The 24,333-nt window shown below is 51.1% G+C and overlaps 2 protein-coding genes across 3 annotated transcripts; both read right to left on the bottom strand.

Moving 5' to 3' along the window:
• Positions 1 to 1,643: 1,643 nt before the first annotated feature.
• Positions 1,644 to 8,140, bottom strand: RPS24 (ribosomal protein S24). Of its 2 annotated transcripts, XM_032949558.2 has the most exons (6): positions 8,035 to 8,137; positions 6,385 to 6,453; positions 5,270 to 5,479; positions 3,971 to 4,084; positions 2,673 to 2,695; positions 1,644 to 1,724 (listed from the first exon to the last, which is right to left on the bottom strand). In XM_032949558.2, exons 1-5 carry the CDS (start codon positions 8,035 to 8,037, stop codon positions 2,690 to 2,692), a joined length of 402 nt encoding a protein of 133 aa, XP_032805449.1. In that variant the 5' UTR covers positions 8,038 to 8,137; the 3' UTR covers positions 1,644 to 1,724; positions 2,673 to 2,689. The 2 variants fall into 2 exon arrangements, with proteins under 2 accessions (XP_032805449.1, XP_032805448.1); XM_032949557.2 differs by lacking the exon at positions 2,673 to 2,695 and having other exon boundaries at positions 8,035 to 8,140.
• Positions 8,141 to 10,899: 2,759 nt separating this feature from the next.
• C8H10orf53 (chromosome 8 C10orf53 homolog) lies at positions 10,900 to 18,233 on the bottom strand. Its single transcript, XM_032949554.2, has 3 exons — positions 17,772 to 18,233; positions 14,246 to 14,365; positions 10,900 to 11,949 (listed from the first exon to the last, which is right to left on the bottom strand). Exons 1-3 carry the CDS (start codon positions 17,872 to 17,874, stop codon positions 11,885 to 11,887), a joined length of 288 nt encoding a protein of 95 aa, XP_032805445.1. The 5' UTR covers positions 17,875 to 18,233; the 3' UTR covers positions 10,900 to 11,884.
• Between the last annotated feature and the right edge of the window lie 6,100 nt (positions 18,234 to 24,333).

The raw sequence follows: 24,333 nt of genomic DNA, 5'->3' as shown, positions 1-24,333 counted from the left end.
TGGCACGAGGTCATATATATGTGACCTCGGCAGTTTTTACTATGGGTTTTTTAAAAAAGATTTTTCTACCTACATGACTTCTTTCCCGTTGAAGATAAAACTCTCAAGCTATAATAAAAAAAAATGTTTACCAGGTAAGGCCCACCGAGCTATGTAGCTCTTTTTTTCAGACGCAACCTGGCCACAAATGATGGCACAACAAAGTGGCTCATCACAGTGTCGACGTAGAACAGCCAAATACTCTAAACGTGTGATGTCGGACTCTTAAATAAATGTGCAGGGAAAAGCCAGAGCCTTACGAAAAATCCACGCGACCACCGGGAGAGAGACGCCACCAACTCCAAATACACAGCAGTGTCGGGATCATACTCTTTGATTCTTTAGGTAGTCACCCATGCACCAGCTGCTTCAGCAGATCCACCGCTGGCTTACATTTTTTCCACCTGAGGAAGAACGCTTGTGTTGCGATCGAAACGTAGTGATATATAATTGTTTTATTTTTTCTACCTACGTGACTTTACCGAACGAACCAGAGTGTATGGGTTCCTGCAGTCACGAAAGCTTCAAATGAAGATTGCCTGTATCAAATTCCTGTATACCTGGTGAGGTCGTTAGCATTTCGCCACCGTGGCGAGATGTCGAGCGGCAATAAACACAAGATGGCAATGTGCAGCCTGCCGTAGCAATCGTGCCGGTATGCTTGTCGGGCAAGGTCCCTTTTAGTGCCCTGGTACCTCGTGGGGGAATCTCCCTTGCAGGGGTCACTTTGGGACCACCGGCGTCCACTTAACAACCGTGGGGCTGCAGCGACATTCATTCATTGCTCTCGACTTACTCTTTGGTTCCCGAAAAAAACAAGGAGTATGGATTGCTGCAGTCACAAAACTTCAAATCAAGATTGCTCTTGACCTCTTGCCAATTTTCATTTCTACTTGAATATTCATCACAGGGCCGTGGGCTCCTGGAGACGTTGAAGGTGGAGGGGAAGCAGTTGCCCGTCTCCAATGTTTGTCTTCACGTGCAGACGGATATGTGGAAGAGACGCTGCTTCGTCAACTCGGGAGGTAGTTGTAGCATTTTGTTCACCAGTTTCATCGCACCCACAACGTGTACAACCACCACGCTACCCACCACAACTTCTCCACTGCGGGATTCCCTCTCATCTCCTCACTCGCTCCAAGCGCTTTAAAACCTCGAACGAGAAACGTTATTCCTTCTCCACGACTTGAGGTTTTGGACCGTTGCGCACAGAAAGTGATAAGAAAATAAGTTTCACCTGAGCACTGACTGCGACGCTGTTTCATGTGGTTTCTCTCACCGGAATTGGCCGTTGGCTTGATTTAAATGCAGGTCCCTATCTGGCAGTACAAGAAAAGCGTTAACATAAAACGACCTCGACACCAGGAGTGTAACAAATTCGCAATTCCACTCTGGCGAGTCAAATTGTTCCAATTTAGTTGCGATGAGATTTAAAGTTTGGTTCAAACTGTGGTGAACGGTGGCACCACACGTGCCGCAGCGGTGACCAAGAGTTTATTACATACGTGCGTACACCAGTTGAAAACCATCCAGTCCTTGCGTTATCGTTCCCACCCATACACCACAGTAACGCGTGAACACGGAGTGAGCACAAGCACAGAATGTCCAGCTTCGGGTGTTTTATTTTGCAATGTACAACCGTGTCAAAAGTCTTGACAAACGGACAGCCAGGATGCTTAGTCCTTCTGCAAAAGAAAGAGAGAGAAACGATGTCAGGTCATGGCATAAAACACACGGTTACGTACAAGCAAGCGCATGCGACTGCACTCTCCCGCGGGTCAGAGCAACCTATCACATGCAACTAAAAACCGCCATCAAACGCAGTACACCACACCGATTCTGTCCGATGCATGCAATCCCATAAAGCCCAAAGCGAATCCGCAGCTATAAAAGGGGGCGGGGGGGGGCGTTGTTTGGAAGCCAGCGGAGCTACAAGAGGTACATGCAGTGATGGTCCGTACACACACGAAGGCTCACTCGCGCTCAGAAACACGCGATGCCAGCATGCGATGGTGAAAGCATAATCAATCGCCATACAATAATCACAGCGCGATTAAACAAGACATCGCAAACACCGCCGCTCAGCTTACACACTATGCAATTGTGATCTTATCAAATAATTTAGCGATGCCAACAAAAATGTTTCTTTCAGACACCGAGGGGAAGGAACTTTAATATTCGTTAACAAACAAAAAAAAGCAAGCGAGCTTTGAAACCGGCCGTAATATTTAACCGTTACCTACAAAAAATAAGCCAGGCCATCATCTGCCAAGCTGGAAATCACTTTGATGCAAGGTTAAGTTGTGAAGATCGTTAATTCGTAAATTTAAACGAGCGTCTCAATTCCCAAGCGAGCCGTAAAGCGGTGAGATTTGCGCCCGATGGCCAACGTGGATTTCAGCAAAACGATTGCGACAGCGTGAAATCTCGGTTCCGTTGACCACGTGGCCTCATGCACGCACACACGCATGCGCACGGCCACAGCATCCCAGCACCAACACCGCTGCCGCGCATGCTACAATTGTTGCAGGTATCGTCGTTAGCACAGCCGCGAGCTGCAGCCAAAGCAAGTTCGTGGTGGATCGCACAGCGGCAGCGGGGGGGGGGGGGAGGGCCCGGGCCATTACCATTACCTGTAGCCACCTCGCCGCTACTTCTGTGGGTCATCGTGTGTGTGTGGGGGGGCCACGCACGGAGGAAGGGGGGGGGGGCGAGGGGAGGAGACATACGTCAACACTGCATAGACAGACGAAACCTGCGCCGTCTCTCCCTTGCGCTCGCCACTCAGCAGCAGCAGCACCAGGCACGCTAGGGATGTTACAATTCTCCTTCTTGCCATTCGTTGTCGGGAAACGATTCCGATTTTTTGGTAGTTTCTACTGTCCATCTCGCTCGTACCATCTTGTCGATAGCCGTCCCCTCTGTACGGACTTCCGCTGTACCGTTTCTTATGCAGTGCACGGTCTGCACCGTCTTGCGTCTCACTTAAGTTTTATTTGGCCAAAATATATAAAGTTCGCATAAACTGCAGCTATCAATACCTGTGGCACACAGTGCAACCCATTCATTGAGAGCTTAAGAACCAGTTGTAATCGTAACATGTCCGGTATCCAACCAAAGTCTCTCTCAAGTGCACAATGGAATCTAGCCATTCCCGAACGCACGTCAGAACCTGTGATACACGAACACTCAGTGGTTAGAGCTTGCGCGGCCTGAACTCCGCTCTACACCGATCCCTCCAGCTGAAAGGGAAGAGATATCCCATACATGGAGGCAGATTAATTGTGGGGGAAAAAAGCTGGGAGACTTGAGGATTTTCCTGCTACAATCCTGAACATATGTTGATAAAGTAGTGATTTGCATAGAGGATAAATGGTTGTGTTTAATATCAACAGAAAACTACGCATCTTTGCTCCAAAGTATTGAATAAGAAAGTTGAGTAACACCTTTGTGATGCAAAGGCATATGATGCTACTGCATCACAATGTGTTGCACTCACATGGCATTCACCAAGTATAAATGCTAAATCTACACTACTTTGGTAAATGCCATCCATAGGGCTTGTAAATAGAAGCCATGTGACAACATTGTACCGGCAGGAGAAAAACAGCAAATCCTTATTTAGACTCAAGCTATCTATGGTGCAGCCACAATGGGATGTCGCGAATACAGAAGACGATATCGCCACCGGGATATCGCTGTTCACTACAGCCCAACCCCCGGACCGCCAGCCACGTGTCGTCACTGGCGGGCGGTTACCTCTCATCGCCTCTGTGAGTCCCGGACGCAAGGGGAGAGCGACACCTTGTGAGCCGAGCACGACGCCAACTCAAACAAACTCGTGGATCATCAAAGACGTCGTCACGTCCGGCAGGCACACGAAACGAACTCGCACGCAAGCCCCCGCTCCCGTCTCCTCCTCCGGTCTCACCTTCTTGGCAGCGGCGCCGACAGCAGCCTTGGCCGTGCCGCGGACTTTCTTCTGACGGTTCTTGCGTTCCTTTCGCTGCTTGCGGGATGTCTTCTTGCGCTCCAGCAGCCCGTGCTGCACACAAAAGACCCGGGGGAAAATAGAACGTTGTGTCACCTCGCAGTTGCAGAAGTGCTTTGGTCTCACAGCCCCCTTGGCTAGCACTTAAAAGAAAGCACCCACCAAAAAAAAAACAAACTCTAATGTCGTGGATACATGCGTAGAATTTCTCTAGGCGTTCCGAAAACAGGAACGAATGTGCAATGGGGAAAACAATCTTTTAAAGTGATCGTATTGAAAGCTCACTTTAGAAGCTTTGGTCATGAGAAGACTTCAGGAGCAGCCAATTGTACTTTTCGGATTCAACAGTGACGTTGCTTTCACACGTTTTTTACATCAATTCAGTGGTCATCGCGAGAGCACATCCCGACCATTAATCATTTAAGAGTTTGGCTTCGAAATAACGTGGCTGAATATGACATCCGCTATGTGTTATTTTAGGCAATAGAAATTATAAAAAGAAAATGTTACATCGTTCTTCTGAAGCTCAAAATCTGAACGTGCAAATGCCGACGTGAGGTTAACAGTGCAAAAATGTCACGCTCCAGGCGGTCAGCGCTGGCTTTATACGTCACAGCACCGACGGGACCACTATCAGATCAAGACGTATCAAGAGGCCGATGCATGCATTCTCTTGATAAATGGAAGGTTAAAGACAAGCCACAGAACAATTGTGGCCATGCAACCCAAACTACGGGATCATATTTTAAACCACTGCAGCCTGCGCTCGTTCAACGGAGGAACAGCAAAACTACACCAACTCTCTCGTGAAAAACAAACCCTCTTCGTGGTGGCAATCGGACCTTAACAATGGCATCTAGTGCCCGACCATATTACCATCCACGAGAATAATACTTTGATAGCTTAACATTGTATGCACAACTGCGTTTTAAAACATGAACTGTTGGTCTTAATTTGGTATTCATGGGAAAAAAATGTGGTTTCGAGAATAAAACCACGATAAAACCATAGCATGGCATTTCAAGGGCACAAAGGCAATGTTCCTTCTCGTTAACACAGCTTCAAACGCTTATTAAACATCCCAGGACCCAAAGGGCTGCTTGAACATCTACAAGAACTGTGAGGGGGATACTTCTTCTCGCAAGGATGATGGTGTTGGACAATGACCAGCGAAGTTGTAAAAAGAAGACTTTGCACGGAGGAGAGCGCAAACAGTGGCGAGGGATTTTGGAGTCGCACCCTGACGAGACGGTGCTTGGGCTCGTTCTTCTTGGCGAAGTCGAGAGTGTCGTAGATCATGCCAAAGCCCGTGGTCTTGCCGCCTCCGAACTGCGTGCGGAAGCCGTAGACGAAGACCACGTCCATCGTGGTCTTGTACAGCTTGGCGAGCTTCTCGCGCACCTCTGTCTTGGGCACCGTCGCCTTGCCCGGGTGGAGGACATCAACCACCTGGCGCCGTCGAAAGAGGGGACCGGCCCGCGGATCGTCATTCACGCCCGCAAACCATTTCATTCACCAAAGCCATGATCACTTCATTCACCGAAGCCATAACCACTTCATTCACCAAAGCCATAACCACTTCATTCACCAAAGCCATAACCACTTCATTCACCAAAGCCATAACCACTTCATTCACCAAAGCCATAACCACTTCATTCACCAAAGCCATAACCACTTCATTCACCAAAGCCATAACCACTTCATTCACCAAAGCCATAACCACTTCATTCACCAAAGCCATAACCACCCACATCATTCATCAAGGCCACTTCACCACATTGACATCCGGACCACCACTGCACCTCATTCATTAGGACCACCACACATCAATTCCACTCACCGCACCGTCACTCAAAGCACCACTACTCATGCAACCATCAACCCACTATCACAAGAACCACGATTTACAATTTCAGTTCCACTACTCACAGAGCACAATGGGAAAAAGTTATAATTCCACAAAGTGAAAGATCTCCCGAATAGGTTTTACAGAATTTTGGGGCAAGTGCTGTTAGTGAGCACCTATGAAGTCCGCCACGGCACACGAGGGGGTGGCTGGCCAGCACCTTGCCCGGCTGCCTTTGTCTCTCTAAGTGTCGACGTTTACACACCGCACCAAGTACTCATTTGAAGCAGTCGACCAAGGAGAGGCCCAGGTCCGGTTTTAGATCACCGTCACTGGTGTTGGCCGTGAGCGGGAATCCAACCCGGGTCGCCGGATTCGTATCGCGCGCGGTGCGCTAACCGCTGCACCACCAGCGCTCCCACAATTGTGTTCCACGCAGCAGGCACCCCACAAGCACTGCCGTGGCCGTGTCCCCGCAAAGAGAGCGGCTTCGGCTCCAACTACTCACCATCTGCTTGCGCTGCAGAAGGCGGTTCGTCATGAACTTCCGCGTGCGGATAGTTACGGCTGCTTCACTCTGCGGACACACAGGCAGACGGTGCAGTTTTACACGGGAGGAGACACAACCTAGAGAGGCGGACACGTGTACATGGGAGGGGGCTCGGGACAGAACAAGGGACAACCACAGGTAGAGGGAAGAGAGAGAGAGACTGATGCGTTGAGACGACACAGGTACATTGAGGGGACAGAGGAACACGCAGGTATATTGATATGGGGGGGGGGGGGTCAAAGGGAGACGGAGGTCACGGGGGGGGGGGTGGAGAGGGCCGCAGGAAAATAATACAGACGGCGCAAAGTAGGCACACAGGCGATAGTTACAAACAATACATAGATCCCCCGTATAGCCTTCACAGATTTGTTTTTGGTCAAGTGCTTGTTAGCCAGCACCGATTAAGGGCAGCCCGGCACACGAGGGAGTGGGTGGGCAATAGCACGCCCGTCCGCCTTTGTCTCCCGAGTGGCGACGTTTAAATATCGCAACGCGTACTCATTTGAGGCCGAGTCAACCTAGGGGAGGCCCCAAGACCGGTTCAGATAATCGTCACTGGTGTTGGTCGTGAGCGGGAATCGAATTGGGGTCGCGTGCTAACCACTGCGCCACCGCTCTCCAAAGCACTGATGACCACACAAGGGAGCAGAAGGAAACTAAAAACCACTCGCACGGGGAAACAGGCGGAGAGTTAAACAAATTGTACCCAGGGAAGGTTCACTTCAGACACACAGTGACAAAGACCCACCCACCGTGTCGCCTGAACAGACTTGTGTAGCAAGTGCTGTTAGCGAGCACTTAATGAAGGCCGGAACGGTATTACGAGGGGGTTTGGGTGGCCAGCCCTTTGTCTCCCCAGTGACACAATTTACAGACAGCTTTGATGCCGAGTCGACCTAGGGGAAGCCCAGGACACACACACAGGAACACAAGCACGCACACGGGTTCCCAATGAGCGAGCCTCCTCCCCGCTCTCTGGCGCAACGCCGCGTGGTCATCACCGAACTTTGCGACCCCCACCACGACCACCACCGCCAGGGTTGTCACGAACGGCCATGCACGCCACACAGCCCGAGCCGAGGGGGCGGCTAAAGCGAGCTACTCGAGCAAAAAAACCCCCACCACGCTTCGATTCATGCCGCCTGTAGCCGCATGGTGAACACCGAACGCGGCGGCTTAACTCGCACAATCGAGCAACTCCACTGCGAATATTCGGTAAAGTTTAAAGAACCTCCAGGCGAGGCATAAATCTATATATAAAAAGAATGACATCATATTCCGTGTTTTTTTTTTATTTTACGCGGGTGCCCCGAGCACCGGCCACCCTCGCCTCGCGACTCCAGCCGTCCGACCGCGCCTCTCGGGCGGCCGCGGCAACTAGGCGAGAGCGGGGTCGGGTTAGGCCGAGTCCCGGGGGTCGGGGCCGCCGCGACTCAATGGAGTTTCAAATAACAAAAAAAATATCGGATTTGTGCGCGAATCGGTGCCCAAAGCCCGAGCGCAGTCGCTCGGGCGGAACGAGGGGCGCGAGCCGAACGATCTGCGGAGGGCGGATGGCTCAAGACGGGGGAGGATGGCGTTGGATTACGAGAGGAGAAATTCGCTCACCATGGCGTCGGTAGCTGAGCGGCCGGGGGAGAGAAGGGGCGGGGAGCAGCGAGGACCCCGGCTTAGGTTTCCGCGGAGCTGCCGGACCCACGGCTGCCCATTGCTCGTGCCTGCTCGGGGCGGTGGGTTATTTAATGCCTGTTGTGCTCCCACCCTGTTGTATTAACTGAAACACGACTGTGTAAATTAATGCCGTACGTTTTTTTCTAAATAATATTATTATATGTATTTTATCTAAATAAGAATATTATTATATGTATTTTAAAATATATAATTATGATGTTTTTTACGTAGAGTACAGTACGCATATCTAAATTAATTTACTTGTATGTAAAGTAAAATGCAAATATATTTAAAATGTATGTTTACAATATATTGTAACTATATATTTGCTTATATATGCAAATATATTTGCAATATATTGTAAATCTTTTTTGCATTTACTATACATTAATGTTTTCCTTGGCAATGTCCATGTCTCTGGTCCATAGCTGTCAACCCACACGGGTTACCCCGTATTCTTGAACAGGAAAATTGAGTTTTCAGATCGATATGTCGTACAGCCTCATCAATACGGGCAAGACATTATATTTTTTGTGTCTGTTTGTGTTACTCCCTTGTGATCGGGACTTTGTAGGATGAACGTTGAGATTTAAAAGGGCACGGGGTTACCAATGATGCCTGAATTTGTCTGTGATGAGGTCGGCACTGATAAAGGGTCGACCGGTTTGCTGGTCTAAATGTCATAAGCAGGGATCTTTACAATTATGGCAATCGCCTGATTAAGCTGCCCGTAATTACCAGCGAAACGTCGCACTCAAAGTGAAAACTGTTGTGGGTTTACTCTCCAACAGACCGGTGTGCTGAACTCGTTACTAAATGTCACGTTCTGTTCGCGTGACAAACCTCACTGGCCGCCGTCGGATGCAGGTGTGTTCACGACACAACTACATTCACGTGATCTTTTAACCCAAAAAGACACCATCAACAATTATTACAAGGTAAAATTCTACACCGATTTAAAGCTTTCTTCGTCAGGCAAAGTGATGTACGTTGATTTCACATACTAATTTTCCCAAAGCACACGAAGAGGCAACGACCAGGCCAGAATGTCGCGGATGAGAGGGCGATGCGAGGGGAGGTAAGAGTAGGAGAGAGAAGGTTGGAGCGAACAGGAGCGAACCGCGCGGAGGAGCAGCGTCTGTTTTCGTAGGGGGCGGCGGGAAGAGCGAGGGGGCGGGGTCACGCAGAAGCCACGTAACTTACGGGAGGCTTGAGGGCGCCTCGGTGGCGAGATGTTAACGCCCTCGCCTGGTATGCGGGAGGTCGACGTCTGCTGTATATTTTGAGTTTGTGTCTCCTCGCTCCCTGTGGTCGCGTGGATTTCCCTCTGGGTCCTCCGGTTTTTCCTCTCCACACGTTGAGAGCATTTGGCCGCAATACATTTTTCCACGTGGTGATGATGATGAGGATGATGCTAAGCCACTTTCTTGAGCTATCACTTGTGATAGCCAGGTCGCTTCTGAAAAAGAGCTACGTAACTCAGTGGTTAAATTAAAATAAAGTTTTTTTTAGTTTAGTTTAAATATCGATTTAGACACTGGATAGTTATATACCGTAACATAACTGTCCACCCAGTTCCTCTAAATTCCCCACGATGTCGTTCTGCGCTGACTGAAGCGTGTTGCGACCAATAGGGGATAATTTCGGACTGGCGATGACCGTGAGGCCTCGTTGCGACGAGTCGCTTTTCGACCCCTGCCGATGCCATCTGCGCCGGACCGTTACAACTTTTGTAACCTTTGATTTCTGCGCCGAAGTATTTTTTGTTGTTTTGTTTTGTACGACGCATTTTTCTTTCACGCCTTTCCTCTCTCTTGCCAGAGAGACTCAATGGGATCTCGGACGTTTGTAAATGTAATTGACACGTGTACGTAAAATCCCATCCGCTGCAGACGTGTGCAGTATTGTATTACTCTTTAAACACTGTGTTGGTTACACACACGCAAACAAAAAAACTCAACACATTGCTGAATAGCGCTGTGGCTCTAAAATAAAAAAGTGTATAATATACAGTAAGCTATAATAGAGGTTTTATTTTGGCGGTTAAATCGCGTAAATATAAATGTGTTGTGAAACCCGTCACCACCCAACACAGCCTTAACCTTATTCGCATTCTAAAAGGGGTTTGGTAAATAGGTGGGTTAGTGATATCTATTGGCTGTGTCGGGTGGTGGAGGGTTTAACGAAATATTTATATTTACGCGATCTAAGCCAAAAAAAATCCCCGTCGATTATGGATATTGGTCGCGAAGGCCGACTGAGTATTAAAATGGACAATATGTGACAGCTATTGGTGCAGTTAGCTCACAGCCGCTTTTATGCAAACTGCACCAGACAAGTCGATGGTGTATTTTGCAACAAATTTCACAACCGCTACCATTCAATAGAATCATTGATGAGACTGGTAACCATTTCGTGAAGATCCAAATTCGATGTTTCATTGCACTTCCAGGCTCTTTGTGTCATTGACACACGAAGGCTCGAACGATAATGACTTCGGGAACAGCATCAAGTGTTATGCCTACAGGTAGAGTACCCGTGGATTTACAGTTAATGACGTTACAATAATAATATAACGAGGGCCATGAGGGTTGTTTTTGTAGAATAGAGTACGGGACTTCAATACGCTGGGCACAGCGGTGGGTTCGTGATATCACTCGCCACTGGTAAAGAGTCATGGCCGGGAATAGAACTCAGTTTCGCAGGGGTTCATAACGAACTGCGCTAATCACTGCATCGCAGCTCCCCACTTGGAGGCCAATACACATTTCCACACTTACAGAAACAACATTTCCACAGACCTCTCGTTTGCCGTGTCCCAAATGCATTTATTTGAAGGATAAAAAGGCATATAATATAAATCATATTAAGAATGTATAACAAATATTTGCCTTGGCATATATTGTTTTATTTCTTCGATCGGCAACAATCCTCTTTCCCAAACCCCTCTTAGAATGCGAATGAAGTTAATTAATTTGAGCAGACCAAAAAAAAGATACGAGGCAATTGTGATTCCAGAGATTGCGTTGTGTTCTCTGGGTGAAGGATTACAGTGGGACCAGTTGACTGGAAGCCTCATTCCTAATAGCCATTGGGACTTTCAGGTTTATAATAATAAAGACTTCACCGCAGAGGAACCACAGACGGGCCTCGAGGCAGCATCAGCAGCAGCCACGCGCTGAGCCATGGGCGTTACCAACAATTGTCCAACCTCTGGTTTAGCAGCTCCACAATGGGGCTGTCTATGTTTAAAAACGAAACTACATATTTATATTTTACCAGGTAAGGGCCCACTGAACTATGTGGCTCTTTTCCAGAAGCGACCTGGCTATCACAATTGGTAGCTTCAACAAAGTTGGCTTATCACGTGGACATTTACAACAGTAGCCGAATACTCTATTGTCGAATTAAATGTGGAGGGAATTAATTGTGGAGGGAAAAACCGGAGGACCCGGAGGAAAAATCCACGGGACCACGGGGAGAGAGGAGAACATGAAAACTCTAAAATATACAGCAGCAGGCGTCAGGGTAGGGATCGAACCAACGACCTCCTGCACACCACGTGATGTAGCTAACACCTCGCCACCGTGGTTGCTCCATTATGTCCTGGTGAAAATCCACTGAGTGTCGAACTTCTTTTGCACCATACGTAGCGCAATGTGACGGTCGCTCAGGGGAATGCCGGTGGAGGAGGAGGTCTGGTGAGGAGGGCATCGCCCGCGTGGTGTCTCGAGCGATGGTGACTCTTGCTCGGCTCTTCGCGCCAAGGAGATCCGCGGAGACAGAGTCAGACTGCGTTCTGCACAGCTCGGAGTGCCGCCTGGCATAGGGGGTCGATACCCCCGTCTCCTCCTGAGGGGCAACACAAAGATCGACCCCGTGTAGCCTGTAACAGACTGTTGGGGCAAGCGCTGTTAGCGATCAGCACCTATGAAGGCCGGCACGGCACACGAAGTGGTGGATGGCCAGCACCACGCCCGGTTGCCTGGCACACACACACACACTATAAGTATCGGTGTTCTTCACTCATTTTCAGGGGGGGCACTTTTGCTGATAAGCCATTACCAGTGTTAGGGCCGCCACGCCATTTGTGTATTGGCGCGGGCCGCACTAAAGGCCACCATCAGGGGCCGCCAGTGGCCCGCGGGCCTTGCAAAGACAAAGACTTCCCACTATAGCTTTGACTGGCTCTTGGGGCAAGTGCTGTTAGCGAGTAGCGCACCTATGAAAGCCGGCACGGCACACGAAGGGTGTGTGGGTGGCCAGCACCACGCCCGGCCGCCTTTGTCTCTCTAAGTGGCGATGTTTTACTCGGCGCACCAGGTGAGTCGAACTAGGGGAGGCCCAGGACCGGTTCGGATACAAAGATAGACACGCACGGTGCACACAAGCTCCACGGTGGATAGCCAATACGTGGATAGCGATCCAGAGGTGGATCGCAAATAATTTTGGCGTGGATCTCACGGACAAATCAGAACAATTCTCGTCATGGCTGATAAAATAAAATCCCTGACGTATATGAGCACCCCCCCCCCCCTCTGGGTCTTCGCACGGTGATGACATTACCTCAACTCCTCAGATCAAAAAGAGGACTTCTTCTTCACAGTTCTGGCAATCGTCCGACGAAGCTGTTTGTTGTAATCACTCAGCGGAAAGTCACCGCATTGTAAATGTTAATTGGCAAGTTTTATGCACGTGACAAACCTTACCGATTGGCTGTGTCGGATGGTGGCGGGTTTAACGACACATTTATATTTTCGCGATCTAACCCCCGCCAAAAAAACCTTTTGTTGTGAAAAATCCCATACTTAACAATTCAAACAATATAAAAAAAACCCACAATAAGTTATACCCATACATAGCACTAGTACTTGGTACTGCACGTAACGTGTCCATGGCATATGACTGAGTCACATCTTGGTCGCAGTTTCCCTGTGGATCGCGAAACCCGGTGGTGAGATCCAAGATTTTTTGCACACAGCGTTGAAATACGGTGCTTTTTCTGGAAGACTTTGCTGTTTTTTTCCTGGATTTTTCTGCTGCGTGCAGTCACTTTAAGATGTTTCATGTTCATGTTTTTGGTTTTTGTTGCGGTTGCACCCGATTCAAGAGCCGCACGGCTCACAGGGTTATACCTATTAAATTAAACTGAAATGAAGCGACACGGATAATGACATCTCGTGTGGGGTATTGCCCACACACTCGGCCTCGTGCCCTGTGCAGGACGGCCAGGGCACGGGACAATTACGAGCCCAGTCCAGGAGACGGCGCCACCCTCATTGCGATCAAGAGCCGGGGGCGGTGGTGAGCTGCCTGTAATCCAGCACCGTGGTGGGAGCAGTGAGGAGGGTTGGTGGATTAAAAAAAACAATCCACGATGAGACACCGCAAACAATTTTTTTGAATATTTTTACAACGTAAGGCCCCCACTGAGCTACGTAGCTCTTTTTCAGAAGCCACCTGGCTATCACACAAGTGATAGCTCAAGAAAGTGGCTTAGCATCATCATCATCACGTGGAAATGTTCAGCAGCCAAATACTCTCAACGCGTGGTTCTAAGCGTGGAGGGAAAAACCGGAGGACCCGGAGAAAAATCCACGCGACCACGGGTAGAGAGGAGACACGCAAACTCCAAAATATACAGCAGACGTCAGGGTCGGGATCGAACCGACGATCTACTGCGTACCAGGCGAGGGAGTTAATTTTCCGCAATGGTGGCGTCCCAAACGAGGTTACGCTCGGGGCTTCGATTTTAATGGAAAAAGAACGGCTAATACTACACTGTAACATGATAACAAATGTATGTTAATAGCTTTAAAAAAAACGAAGAGTCTCCACTTGCTCGCCATCATTGCCAACACACGTGCCTGGAATCTTCTCCACGTGGGCTCCAGAGCCCGGAGGCAGAACGCTTCTTGTGGTATTGTTGCAAATTCTCAGGAGCGTTAACAAATTTTTTTTAAGCACCCTGTAGATCTACCCTCCCCGCTGTCGGAGGGGGAGGGGAGGAGGGCGGAGGGGAGTGGTGGTGGGGGGGCGGGAATTGGGAGGCTCGGAAACAAGATTCCATTATGAAGTCACAAGCGAGAGCAGTTTGATATACAGACGCACACGTCATGTAGACGCATCGAGAGTGTGCGGTACACACCGAACTCGAGGTCCGTGACGCGGCACGTGAACACCACCTCCCCGCGCACGCGCAGCTCCACGTGACCGCGCGCGTGCACGCGCTCCGGCGCGCACGTGAACCCGTGTCGGCGGAGCAGGGCTAGAGCGGGGGGGGGGGCGAGGCGGGGCGGGGGGCAGAGAGTTGGGGGGAGAGGAGCGGGGTGTCGTGGGAGTGGATAGCGGGGGCGAGGGAGTGGGGGGTAGCGGGGGCGAGGGAGTGGGGGGTAGGGGGGGTTAGGGAGTGGGGGTAGGGGGGGGGGGTGAGGGAGTGGGGGGTAGGGGGGCGAGGGAGTGGGGGTTAGGGGGGGCGAGGGAGTGGGGGGTGAGGGAGTGGGGGGTAGGGGGGGTGAGGGAGTGGGGGGAAGGGGGGGCGAGGGAGTGGGGGGTAGGGGGGGTGAGGGAGTGGGGGGTAGGGGGGGCGAGGGAGTGAGGGGTAGGGGGGGTGAGGGAGTGGGGGGTAGGGGGGGTGAGGGAGTGGGGGGTAGGGGGGGTGAGGGAGTGGGGGGTAGGCCGGGCGAGGGAGTGGGGGGTAGGCGGGAGTGGGGGGTAGGGAGGGTGAGGGAGTGGGGGTAGGGGGGGTGAGGGAGTGGGGGGTAGGCGGGGCGAGGGAGTGGGGGGTAGGCGGGAGTGGGGGGTAGGGAGGAGCGAGGGAGTAGAGGGGGGGGGTCATGGGTGCGAGTTGAGATCAAAGGGGGGGAGTTCGTAATGGGCTTGGAGGGGTGGGGATTATCGAGCGGTGAGCTCTCTGCAGTAAATGTACAGTCCTGTATATCCATGACATGTCATCGGTTACGAGCGATTCACGTGAATAATTTAGAATCGGGGCCACGGTTAGAACGGCAGAGGTCGAGGGGCAGCGTTTAACGGCGATAAAGATCGTGTTGGAGCGCCACACAGACACAAACCTAGACAGTCACACACCCAGACAGTCACACATCCACCCTCTCACACAGTCACACACCCACACAGTCACACACCCACCCACTGACACAATCACACGCCCATCCACCCACCCACTCACACAGCCACCCACCCACTCACTCACACAGACACCCACCCACCCATTCACACACCCACCCACTCACACAGCCACCCTGCCACTCACACAGACACCCACCCACCCATTCACACACCCACCCACCCACTCACACACCCACCCACTCACACAGACACCCACACACTCATCCAGACACCCACCCATTCACACACCTACCCACCCACTCACACAGACACCCACCCACCCATTCACACACCCACCCACTCACACAGCCACCCACCCACTCACCCAGACACCCACCCACTCACACAGACACCCACACACTCACCCAGACACCCACCCACCCATTCACACACCTACTCACCCACTCACACAGACACCCACCCACTCATTCACACACCCACCCACTCACACAGCCACCCACCCACTCACCCAGACACCCACCCACTCACACAGACACCCACACACTCACCCAGACACCCACCCACCCATTCACACACCTACCAACCCACTCACACAGACACCCACCCACTCATCCAGACACCCACCCACTCACACAGCCACCCACCCACTCACCCAGACACCCACCCACTCACACAGACACCCACACACTCACCCAGACACCCACCCACCCATTCACACACCTACTCACCCACTCACACAGACACCCACCCACTCATCCAGACACCCACCCACTCACACAGACACCCACACACTAACCCCCTCACCCGCTCACGAATCCACTGACTTACCGACTAGGGCTGAACGATTAATCGATTTAAAATTGAAATCGCAATTTGAAACAGCGAATTGCAAAGGCTGCGATTTGAAAATTCCAATTACTTTCTTAATGTAATTTTAAAAAATTATAACTTTATTTATTTAACTTAATTATTCTATGTTTGATTGTTATATTTCAATTAAAACATTTTCATAAATACATGTTGGAAGCAATTAATATATTTTAAGCTCTCACCCTTGCATTAGAATATATAGAGCAGTTCATATTTTGATGGTGTCATGCGGTAATGCTCCATCACATGTTTTAAATCTATTACACAGTGAATGTTGAACTGAAGCTTGACTTAAAAACAGTTAATCGCAATATCTGTCAGAAAAATCGCAATTAGATATTTCCCCCAGCCCTATTACCCACCCACTCATACACACGAGCAACATCAGCTATCATTGGCCACTGTGGCCAGGCCACGTGCACCTTAGGGCCACGTGAACGGTAAACGGCTCTTGCTGTTTGAAGGAGGTCACGGGACAGACCTAGGTGCCATCGGTTGCCTCAGACTGTGCCACTTTGCTGTGTTTCAGCCACTCGGCGCTCCGCTCGTTGTTGTGAGCGTCGCTCCTCTGCCCTCCGTTGTCGCTGGAGGGCGACTGCCTCCAACTGCCCAGTAGCGTCCTTCACGAGCCTCCTCCACAGAGGCCGATGTTGACAGCGCTGGTTACCAGTGTATCGACAAGTCCACTCAGCACCACGTCCGCATTAACTCCATCTCTTCTCTAGCCCGTGTCGCGCCCGTTTAGCCCCCTCTATCTGGCCAAACAGAAGCAGCTGGGGCATGCGTAGCTACTACACTAGCACACTCACATAACCACCCACGCAATCCCTCATCCAACTTATTCACCCACAAGCCCCCGCACTCGCTCACTCACTCACCTACCAACTAGCTCACTCGCCCACTTCACCTATCAACTCGCTCACTCACACATCTACTCACTCACCAACTAGCTCACTCGCCCACTCACCTTCCAAATTCACTCACACATCCACTCACCCACCACTAGCTCATTCGCCCACTCACCTACCAATTCACTCACACATCCACTCACTCACCCACCAACTCGCTCACTCGCCCACTCACTGACTCACACATCCACTCACCCACCAACTCGCTCACTCGCCCACTCACTCACCCACCAACTCGCTCACTCGCCCACTCACCCACCAACTCGCTCACTCGCCCACTCACTCACCTACCAACTCGCCCACTCACCCACCAACTCGCCCACTCACTGACTCACACATCCACTCACTCACCCACCAACTCGCTCACTCGCCCACTCACTCACCCACCAACTCGCTCACTCGCCCACTCACCTACCAACTCACTCACACATCCACTCACTCACCCACCAACTCGCTCACTCGCCCACTCACTGACTCACACATCCACTCACTCACCCACCAACTCGCTCACTCGCCCACTCACCCACCAACTCGCTCACTCGCCCACTCACTCACCCACCAACTCGCTCACTCGCCCACTCACCCACCAACTCGCTCACTCGCCCACTCACTCACCCACCAACTCGCCCACTCACCCACCAACTCGCCCACTCACTGACTCACACACCCACTCACTCACCCACCAACTCGCTCACTCGCCCACTCACTCACCCATCAACTCGCCCACTCACTGATTCACACATCCACTCACTCACCCACCAACTCGCCCACTCACTCACCCACCAACTCGCCCACTCACTGACTCACACAGGAGTCCCAGGAGCCTCCAGGGCCGGTGACGAACCAGTCCACACGCCTCGTAGGGGCCACAGCGCAGCACCACGAGGGGGGTTTCCATCCCTTCCTCCATCCTCCTCCCCCTCCTATGTGACTGTCTGTGTCTCTATCGGTAACCCTATGGGCTCAACGTCTCACTAAGCAGTGCCTCCCTGGTTTCCCCTCTCTCTATACTGTATATCCCTGCCTCTGTGTCTCGCCGTGTCTCTGTCTCACCGTGTCTCTCTCTCTCTCTCCGTGTCATCCGGTCACGCCGTCTTCGATGTAACTGTCTGACCCGTCCCTACTGGACATCTGTCTCCCTCTGTCTCCCCCGTGTCTACCCCTGTCTCCCCCGTGTTTCCCTCTGTCTCCCTCTGTCTCCCCCGTGTCTACCCCTGTCTCCCTCTGTCTCCCTCGTGTCTCCCGCTCTCTCCCTCTGTCTCCCCCGTGTCTACCCCTGTCTCCCCCGTGTCTATTCCTGTCTCCCTGTCTCCCCCGTGTCTACCCCTGTCTCCCTCTGTCTCCCCCGTGTCTACCCCTGTCTCCCCCGTGTCTATTCCTGTCTCCCTGTCTCCCCCGTGTCTACCCCTGTCTCCCTCTGTCTCCCCCGTGTCTCCCTCTGTCTCCCTCTGTCTCACCCGTGTCTCCCGCTGTCTCCCGCTGTCTCCCACGTGTCTCCCTCCGTCTCCCACGTGGGTGTTGTTGAACGTGTCGCCATGGTGACGACACCGCGTCCTCCGAGAGACATGGAAACCGCAGCCCCGCGGCGTCTGTTTCTTAACGTCAGCGGAATCACCTCTGCGTGCGCGACCCCCGACCTCCCCCCCCCACTTGAGAACTCTTCCCAGAGCCACGGTCCAAGGCCACTGCTATCAGATACTACGATGTGCATCGGTGTTACATAATCAATCATTCATGCGACACGTGTTTGTTTTAATTGAGAGACAACAACAGCAGCAAGCAAGCATCTCAACCGGCCAATGGCACTCGCCGACGATGTTTTCAGCGCACACGCCCAGGATCAGCTTACTCCCAGCGAGCAGTGCATCACCGTGTGTCAGTAAAGAGTTCATCATCACGACTGTGTACCCACAATTGGGGTACACCGTTTGTGGGAGCTCAACGAAATGAGCGTCGCACTGCAATCGAATATTAACGTATCTATGTTTTATTCGAACTAAACTATTTTATTTAAACAGGTCAGGCCCACTGAGCTATATAACAACATTTATCTTGATTTTTTATTTAAAGCTTTCGTGACTGCAGGGATTCATATTCTTGGTTCTCTCTTATTTTTTTTATTATTTTATTGTTTCCCTTCTACGTGACTTTACCGAAAGAACCAAGAATATTAATCTTGATTTGAAGCTTTCGTGACTGCAGGAATCAATACTCTTTGGTTTGTTTCGTTAAAGTCACGTGGGTAGAAATAAAATGAAATAAATCACGACGTTTCGATCGCAACACAAGCGGCCTGATGACGACCGCTTATGTTGCGATTGAAACGTCGTGTTTTTTATTTTTTTATTTTATTTCTAACTACGTGACTTTACCGAAAACACGTTCCTTCGGAGTGGGCAGGTAGATAGCTTGGTTGCACAGCGCATTCGTGCGATCCGTGTTGGAAATTAGTGCCGAAACTTCAATAATGCGGATGGAATTCCGGATATGCACGACAGACAGACACATAATCCCTGGTGGGCAGTGTGGAACCTGTTGTTTATACCTGTATAACATTTATATAGCGGCTTTTCATCAAGGATCTCAAAGCGCTGTACAGGACACAGCAACAGCAACATACACTCAGCATGACAATAATATAATAAATACATTTTAAGAATAATTTACTAAGTTAACTAAAAGTTTAATTAAGCGGAAACGTATAAATAGGTTTTAAGGGGCGTTTTTAAAATGTTCACAGACTCAGAGATCCATGATATCTTGCGGAAGAGCGTTCCATACAGACCTTATTCAGAAGTGACCTGGCCACAAATGATATCTCAACGAAGCTGCCTTATCGTGTGGAAATTCATAGCAGCAGCCAGAGACTCTAAACGCGTGTTCATAAATGTGGAGGGAAAACCCGGAGAAAAATCCACGCGACCACGGGGAGAGAGAGAGAGACACTGCAAACTCCAAATATACAGTTTAACACGTAAGCTTCAGGGTCGTGATCGAACCCACGACCTCCTGTATACCCAGCGAGGTAGTTAAAATCTCCGAGCCACCGCGGCACTCAAAATAGCTCCTCGCCAATGCGAGTCTGGGGCGCAATTCCAACTCATGAGCCCTGAGAGACCCGCTGAGTGTGCGTTTATTTATTTCCTAACAGGGTTTTGTTTTTAAATATCTCGGTATCCCTTACGCAATGTTGGGATCGACAATGAGTAAGCAGTAGGATGGGTCGGCGTGTGGAGGTGGCCGACCATGGTCAATCCACTGCTAGATGAGGGCCTCCACGAGCCGCCGCAGTCCTACGATGTGGCGATGATATCCACTCAGTGCGTCGTCCATCTCCGCGGTGTGGACGCCCCCACTACCTCGCCTGGTATACAAGGTGGTCGTGGGTTCAAATCCCGATCCTGACGCCTGCTGTACATTTGGAGTTTGAGTGTCTCTCTCTCTCTCAGTGGTCGCGTGGAGTTTTTTTTCTCCAGGTCCTCCGGGGGTTTTCCCCTCCACATTTAGAATCAACATCACGCGTTTAGAGTAGTTTGGCTGCTATAAATGTCCACGTGACGCAAAAGCAACTTCGTCGAGCTAGCATTTGTTGTAGCCAGGTCGCTTCTGAAAGATAACGATATCGCTCAGTTGCCATTACACCTGGTAAAATAAAATAAAAATAGTTTAGAGAGAGAGAGAGTTTAGTTCTCTGGGGCTTGTTTCCTCCCTTGGACTGCCACTCGCCCGTCGTTCCGTCTCTACCACCGGGCCACCATGGTCCCCTCCATCATCCTCACCCAAAGCATCCCGGGGATTAATTTCGCACCTCATATTTTCCGGAACGCTGCTGCTAAGGCTGGCTTGGGCATTATCGGCGTGATACACTACCACTAGAGTACCCACAACCTACCCCTATCCATGCTAATCCCGTGTTATTGTACGTTTAATTCCTGTCATACTATGAACAGAACACCGCTGCAGTAATCACGAGAACACAGTACGGCGAAACGGATGTGTAATCCTAATCAAGCGTAATCCCTCCTTCCCATATCAGTCCTCGCACCAACACAACAATTACACCATCACTTACATTACACTTGGGCTACGCCCATTTTAAACCTTTATAAACAGTTTGCCTTTAGAGGCTAACCCCCCTTTTCCTGATGACGACCGCTTGTGCTGCAATCGAAACGTCGTAGATTTTTTGTTATTTTCTTTGAACATATCTACGTGACCCCAAGAATACAAGTATTTTTTTGTTTGTTTTACACATCCCATGGACCTGAAAACTTAATTTCCCTATACAAGAATACGGGGTAAACCATATGGGTTTACAGGCATCTAATCAGGAAGTAAAAACAAGCCCCTCTGATTGGCAACTTAACAGGCCTGAAAGGGGATTTGGTTAGAGGCAGGGACATTGAAGAACGGTTGTGAACGGTGGAATACAAACGTAAAGAGTGGGGAAACGAAGGATGATTGACAGGGAGGATCGGTTGGGATCGGTTAGGGAAAGTGGGAAGGTATGTTGGCTGGAAGGAAAGTGGGCCAAGGTGATTGGCTGGAGGGAAAGTGGGCCAAGGTGATTGGCTGGAGGGAAAGTGGGCCAAGGTGATTGGCTGGGGGGAAAGTGGGCCAAGATGATTGGCTGGAGGGAAAGTGGGCCAATGTGATTGGCTGGGGGGAAAGTGGGCCAAGGTGATTGGCTGGGGGGAAAGTGGGCCAAGGTGATTGGCTGGAGGGAAAGTGGGCCAAGGTGATTGGCTGGGGGGAAAGTGGGCCAAGGTGATTGGCTGGGGGGAAAGTGGGCCAAGGTGATTGGCTGGAGGGAAAGTGGGCCAAGGTGATTGGCTGGAGGCAAAGTGGGCCAAGGTGATTGGCTGGGGGGAAAGTGGGCCAAGGTGATTGGCTGGAGGGAAAGTGGGCCAAGGTGATTGGCTGGGGGGAAAGTGGGCCAAGATGATTGGCTGGAGGGAAAGTGGGCCAAGGTGATTGGCTGGGGGGAAAGTGGGCCAAGATGATTGGCTGGAGGGAAAGTGGGCCAAGGTGATTGGCTGGGGGGAAAGTGGGCCAAGGTGATTGGCTGGAGGGAAAGTGGGCCAAGGTGATTGGCTGGGGGGAAAGTGGGCCAAGGTGATTGGCTGGGGGGAAAGTGGGCCAAGGTGATTGGCTGGAGGGAAAGTGGGCCAAGGTGATTGGCTGGAGGCAAAGTGGGCCAAGGTGATTGGCTGGGGGGAAAGTGGGCCAAGGTGATTGGCTGGAGGGAACGTGGGCCAAAGTGATTGGCTGGGGGAAAAGTGGGCCAAGGCAATTGGCTGGGGGGAAAGTGGGCCAAGATGATTGGCTGGGGGGAAAGTGGGCCAAGGTGATTGGCTGGGGGGAAAGTGGGCCAAGGTGATTGGCTGGAGGGAAAGTGGGCCAAGGAATCTTCGAGAAAGGGGGTTTGAGGGATATCCAAGTGGGGGGAAACGCAAGAGAGCTCGAGACGCTTGAAGTAAAGGGAATCTTTGGAGACCGTGTCTCGTGCTGGAATAAATAAAGACTCCTACTGTCGAAGACTGCTGTGTCGGATGCCACTGCAGCTGTAGCGCGTCCTCGCCGCGTGTCGCACAGCTTCGCAGTTTCGAATCAAGAAGGCCGCCCTGGTTAATTTCTTTGGAACCGCATGAATGGATTTCGCAGCCGTCTCCTCGGCACGAGTGGCCGGTTAGAGACCCCCCCCCCCCCGAGCTGACGTCATTCGAAGCGAGGAGTCCATCACGTGGCGGCATCACTGTCAAAATTACACGTAGATTTGTTTTTGAATCCCAAACGTTCTAAAATATTCACAGCAATTAAACATTCTATGGTCAGAGGCGAATCCTTCGCATGAGTGCGCATTATGTGAGCGTACCGTGGGGGCCTGTTGCCCGCGGATATCAGTGGTGCACACACACACACATCGACTCACACACACATTACATGGACTCCAACCCCACTCCAATCCCACCACCCCCCAGTAGTGCACACACACATCACATCGACTCACCCACACACATTACATGGACTCCAACCTCACCCCAATCCCACCACCCCCGTATCTATTTGTTTACCGGTGATAAGGGAGATAGATGAGAAGGGGGGGGGGGGTGCAGAGCGTGACCGGGTCGACTCGAGCCGGCGTTCGTGTTGTTGAAGAGACATCATATGACCCAAGAGCTGGGTTTGGTCATTGTCAACTTTGGGTTGGCCATCAAGTAAGTGACGAAGGCTTGGGCAAGAAGACGTCGCCACCAGGGGATTGCTGTCATTCATAATTTACAAGCGGGAAGTACCCGGCGTTGCCCGGGTAAAAAATATATTTCTAAACTGCTCTTAAAAACATAACAAATACATACACAAATAGAGTACGCACACATGGACTTAAGATACACAACAACAACCGCCATTCGCCACTAAGTGGCGGTGACGTCACCACGACGCTTGTGCCAGGCTATGTGCACCCTGAGGCCACATGAAGTGTCGAACGCCCGCTGGCAGGAGGTTACGGGGCAGACCCAAATGCCACAGGTCGACTGACTGAGACAACTGGCTGATGCACCACCTGTGCCCCCTACTGTGCCAACTTGTTGTGCTTTAGCCACCCGGCGCTCCGCTCGTTGTTGTGAGCGTCGCTCCTGCGCCCTCCGTTGTTGTTGGAGGGCGACTGCCTCCAACTGCCCAGTAGCGTCTTTCACGAGCCTCCTCCACAGAGGCCGATCTTGACCCCGCTGGTACCAGTCATCGGCAAGTCCACTCAGCTCTACATTCTCCTGTACCACATCACTCCAACTCTTCTCTAGCCCGTGTCGCGCCCATTTAGCTCCCTCTATACGGCTGCACAAAGCTGTTTAGGCATGCGGTGACTGGGCATGCGGGCTACATGACCCAGTAAACGCAGCCTTGCCTGCCGGAGGAGTTCACCGATGTGACTTTGCCCAGATCTTTCAAAGATTTGTGAGCTCCTCACACAATCTAGTCTGGTTAAACCCAGGATGGATCGTAGACAGGCCAGGCTAAATGTTTCCAATCGGTGAAGGTGCTCCATTAGGGCGGTCCACGTTTCACAAGCGTAGAAAATGGAGGGAATGACCATGGCCAAGAAGACCTGAAGCTTCGTGCGGAGTGACAGAACAGGTAGCTTCCACACAGCGTTACGCAACCGATGAAAAGATAATGCCGCTCGACTTATTCTGAGTGAGACCTCTGCTGTCAAACCGGAGCCGGTCATGAGCACACTGCCCAGGTATGGGAAACTCTCCACTCTCTCCACAACTGCCCCATCATCGATTGGGAGTTGTGGGGGTGGAGTGCCCGATGGTACGAAATACCCAGGCAGGTGCTTAGTTTTTGTGTGGCTGATGGTAAG

Source organism: Petromyzon marinus, chromosome 8 (genome assembly GCF_048934315.1).
Source record: "Petromyzon marinus isolate PM22_M1 ecotype Great Lakes invasive population chromosome 8, UKy_Petmar_22M1.pri1.0, whole genome shotgun sequence".
Taxonomy (NCBI): Eukaryota; Metazoa; Chordata; class Hyperoartia; order Petromyzontiformes; family Petromyzontidae; genus Petromyzon; species Petromyzon marinus.
Note: the sequence above shows the minus strand (reverse complement) of the source record. Positions and strands in the feature narration are given on the sequence as shown.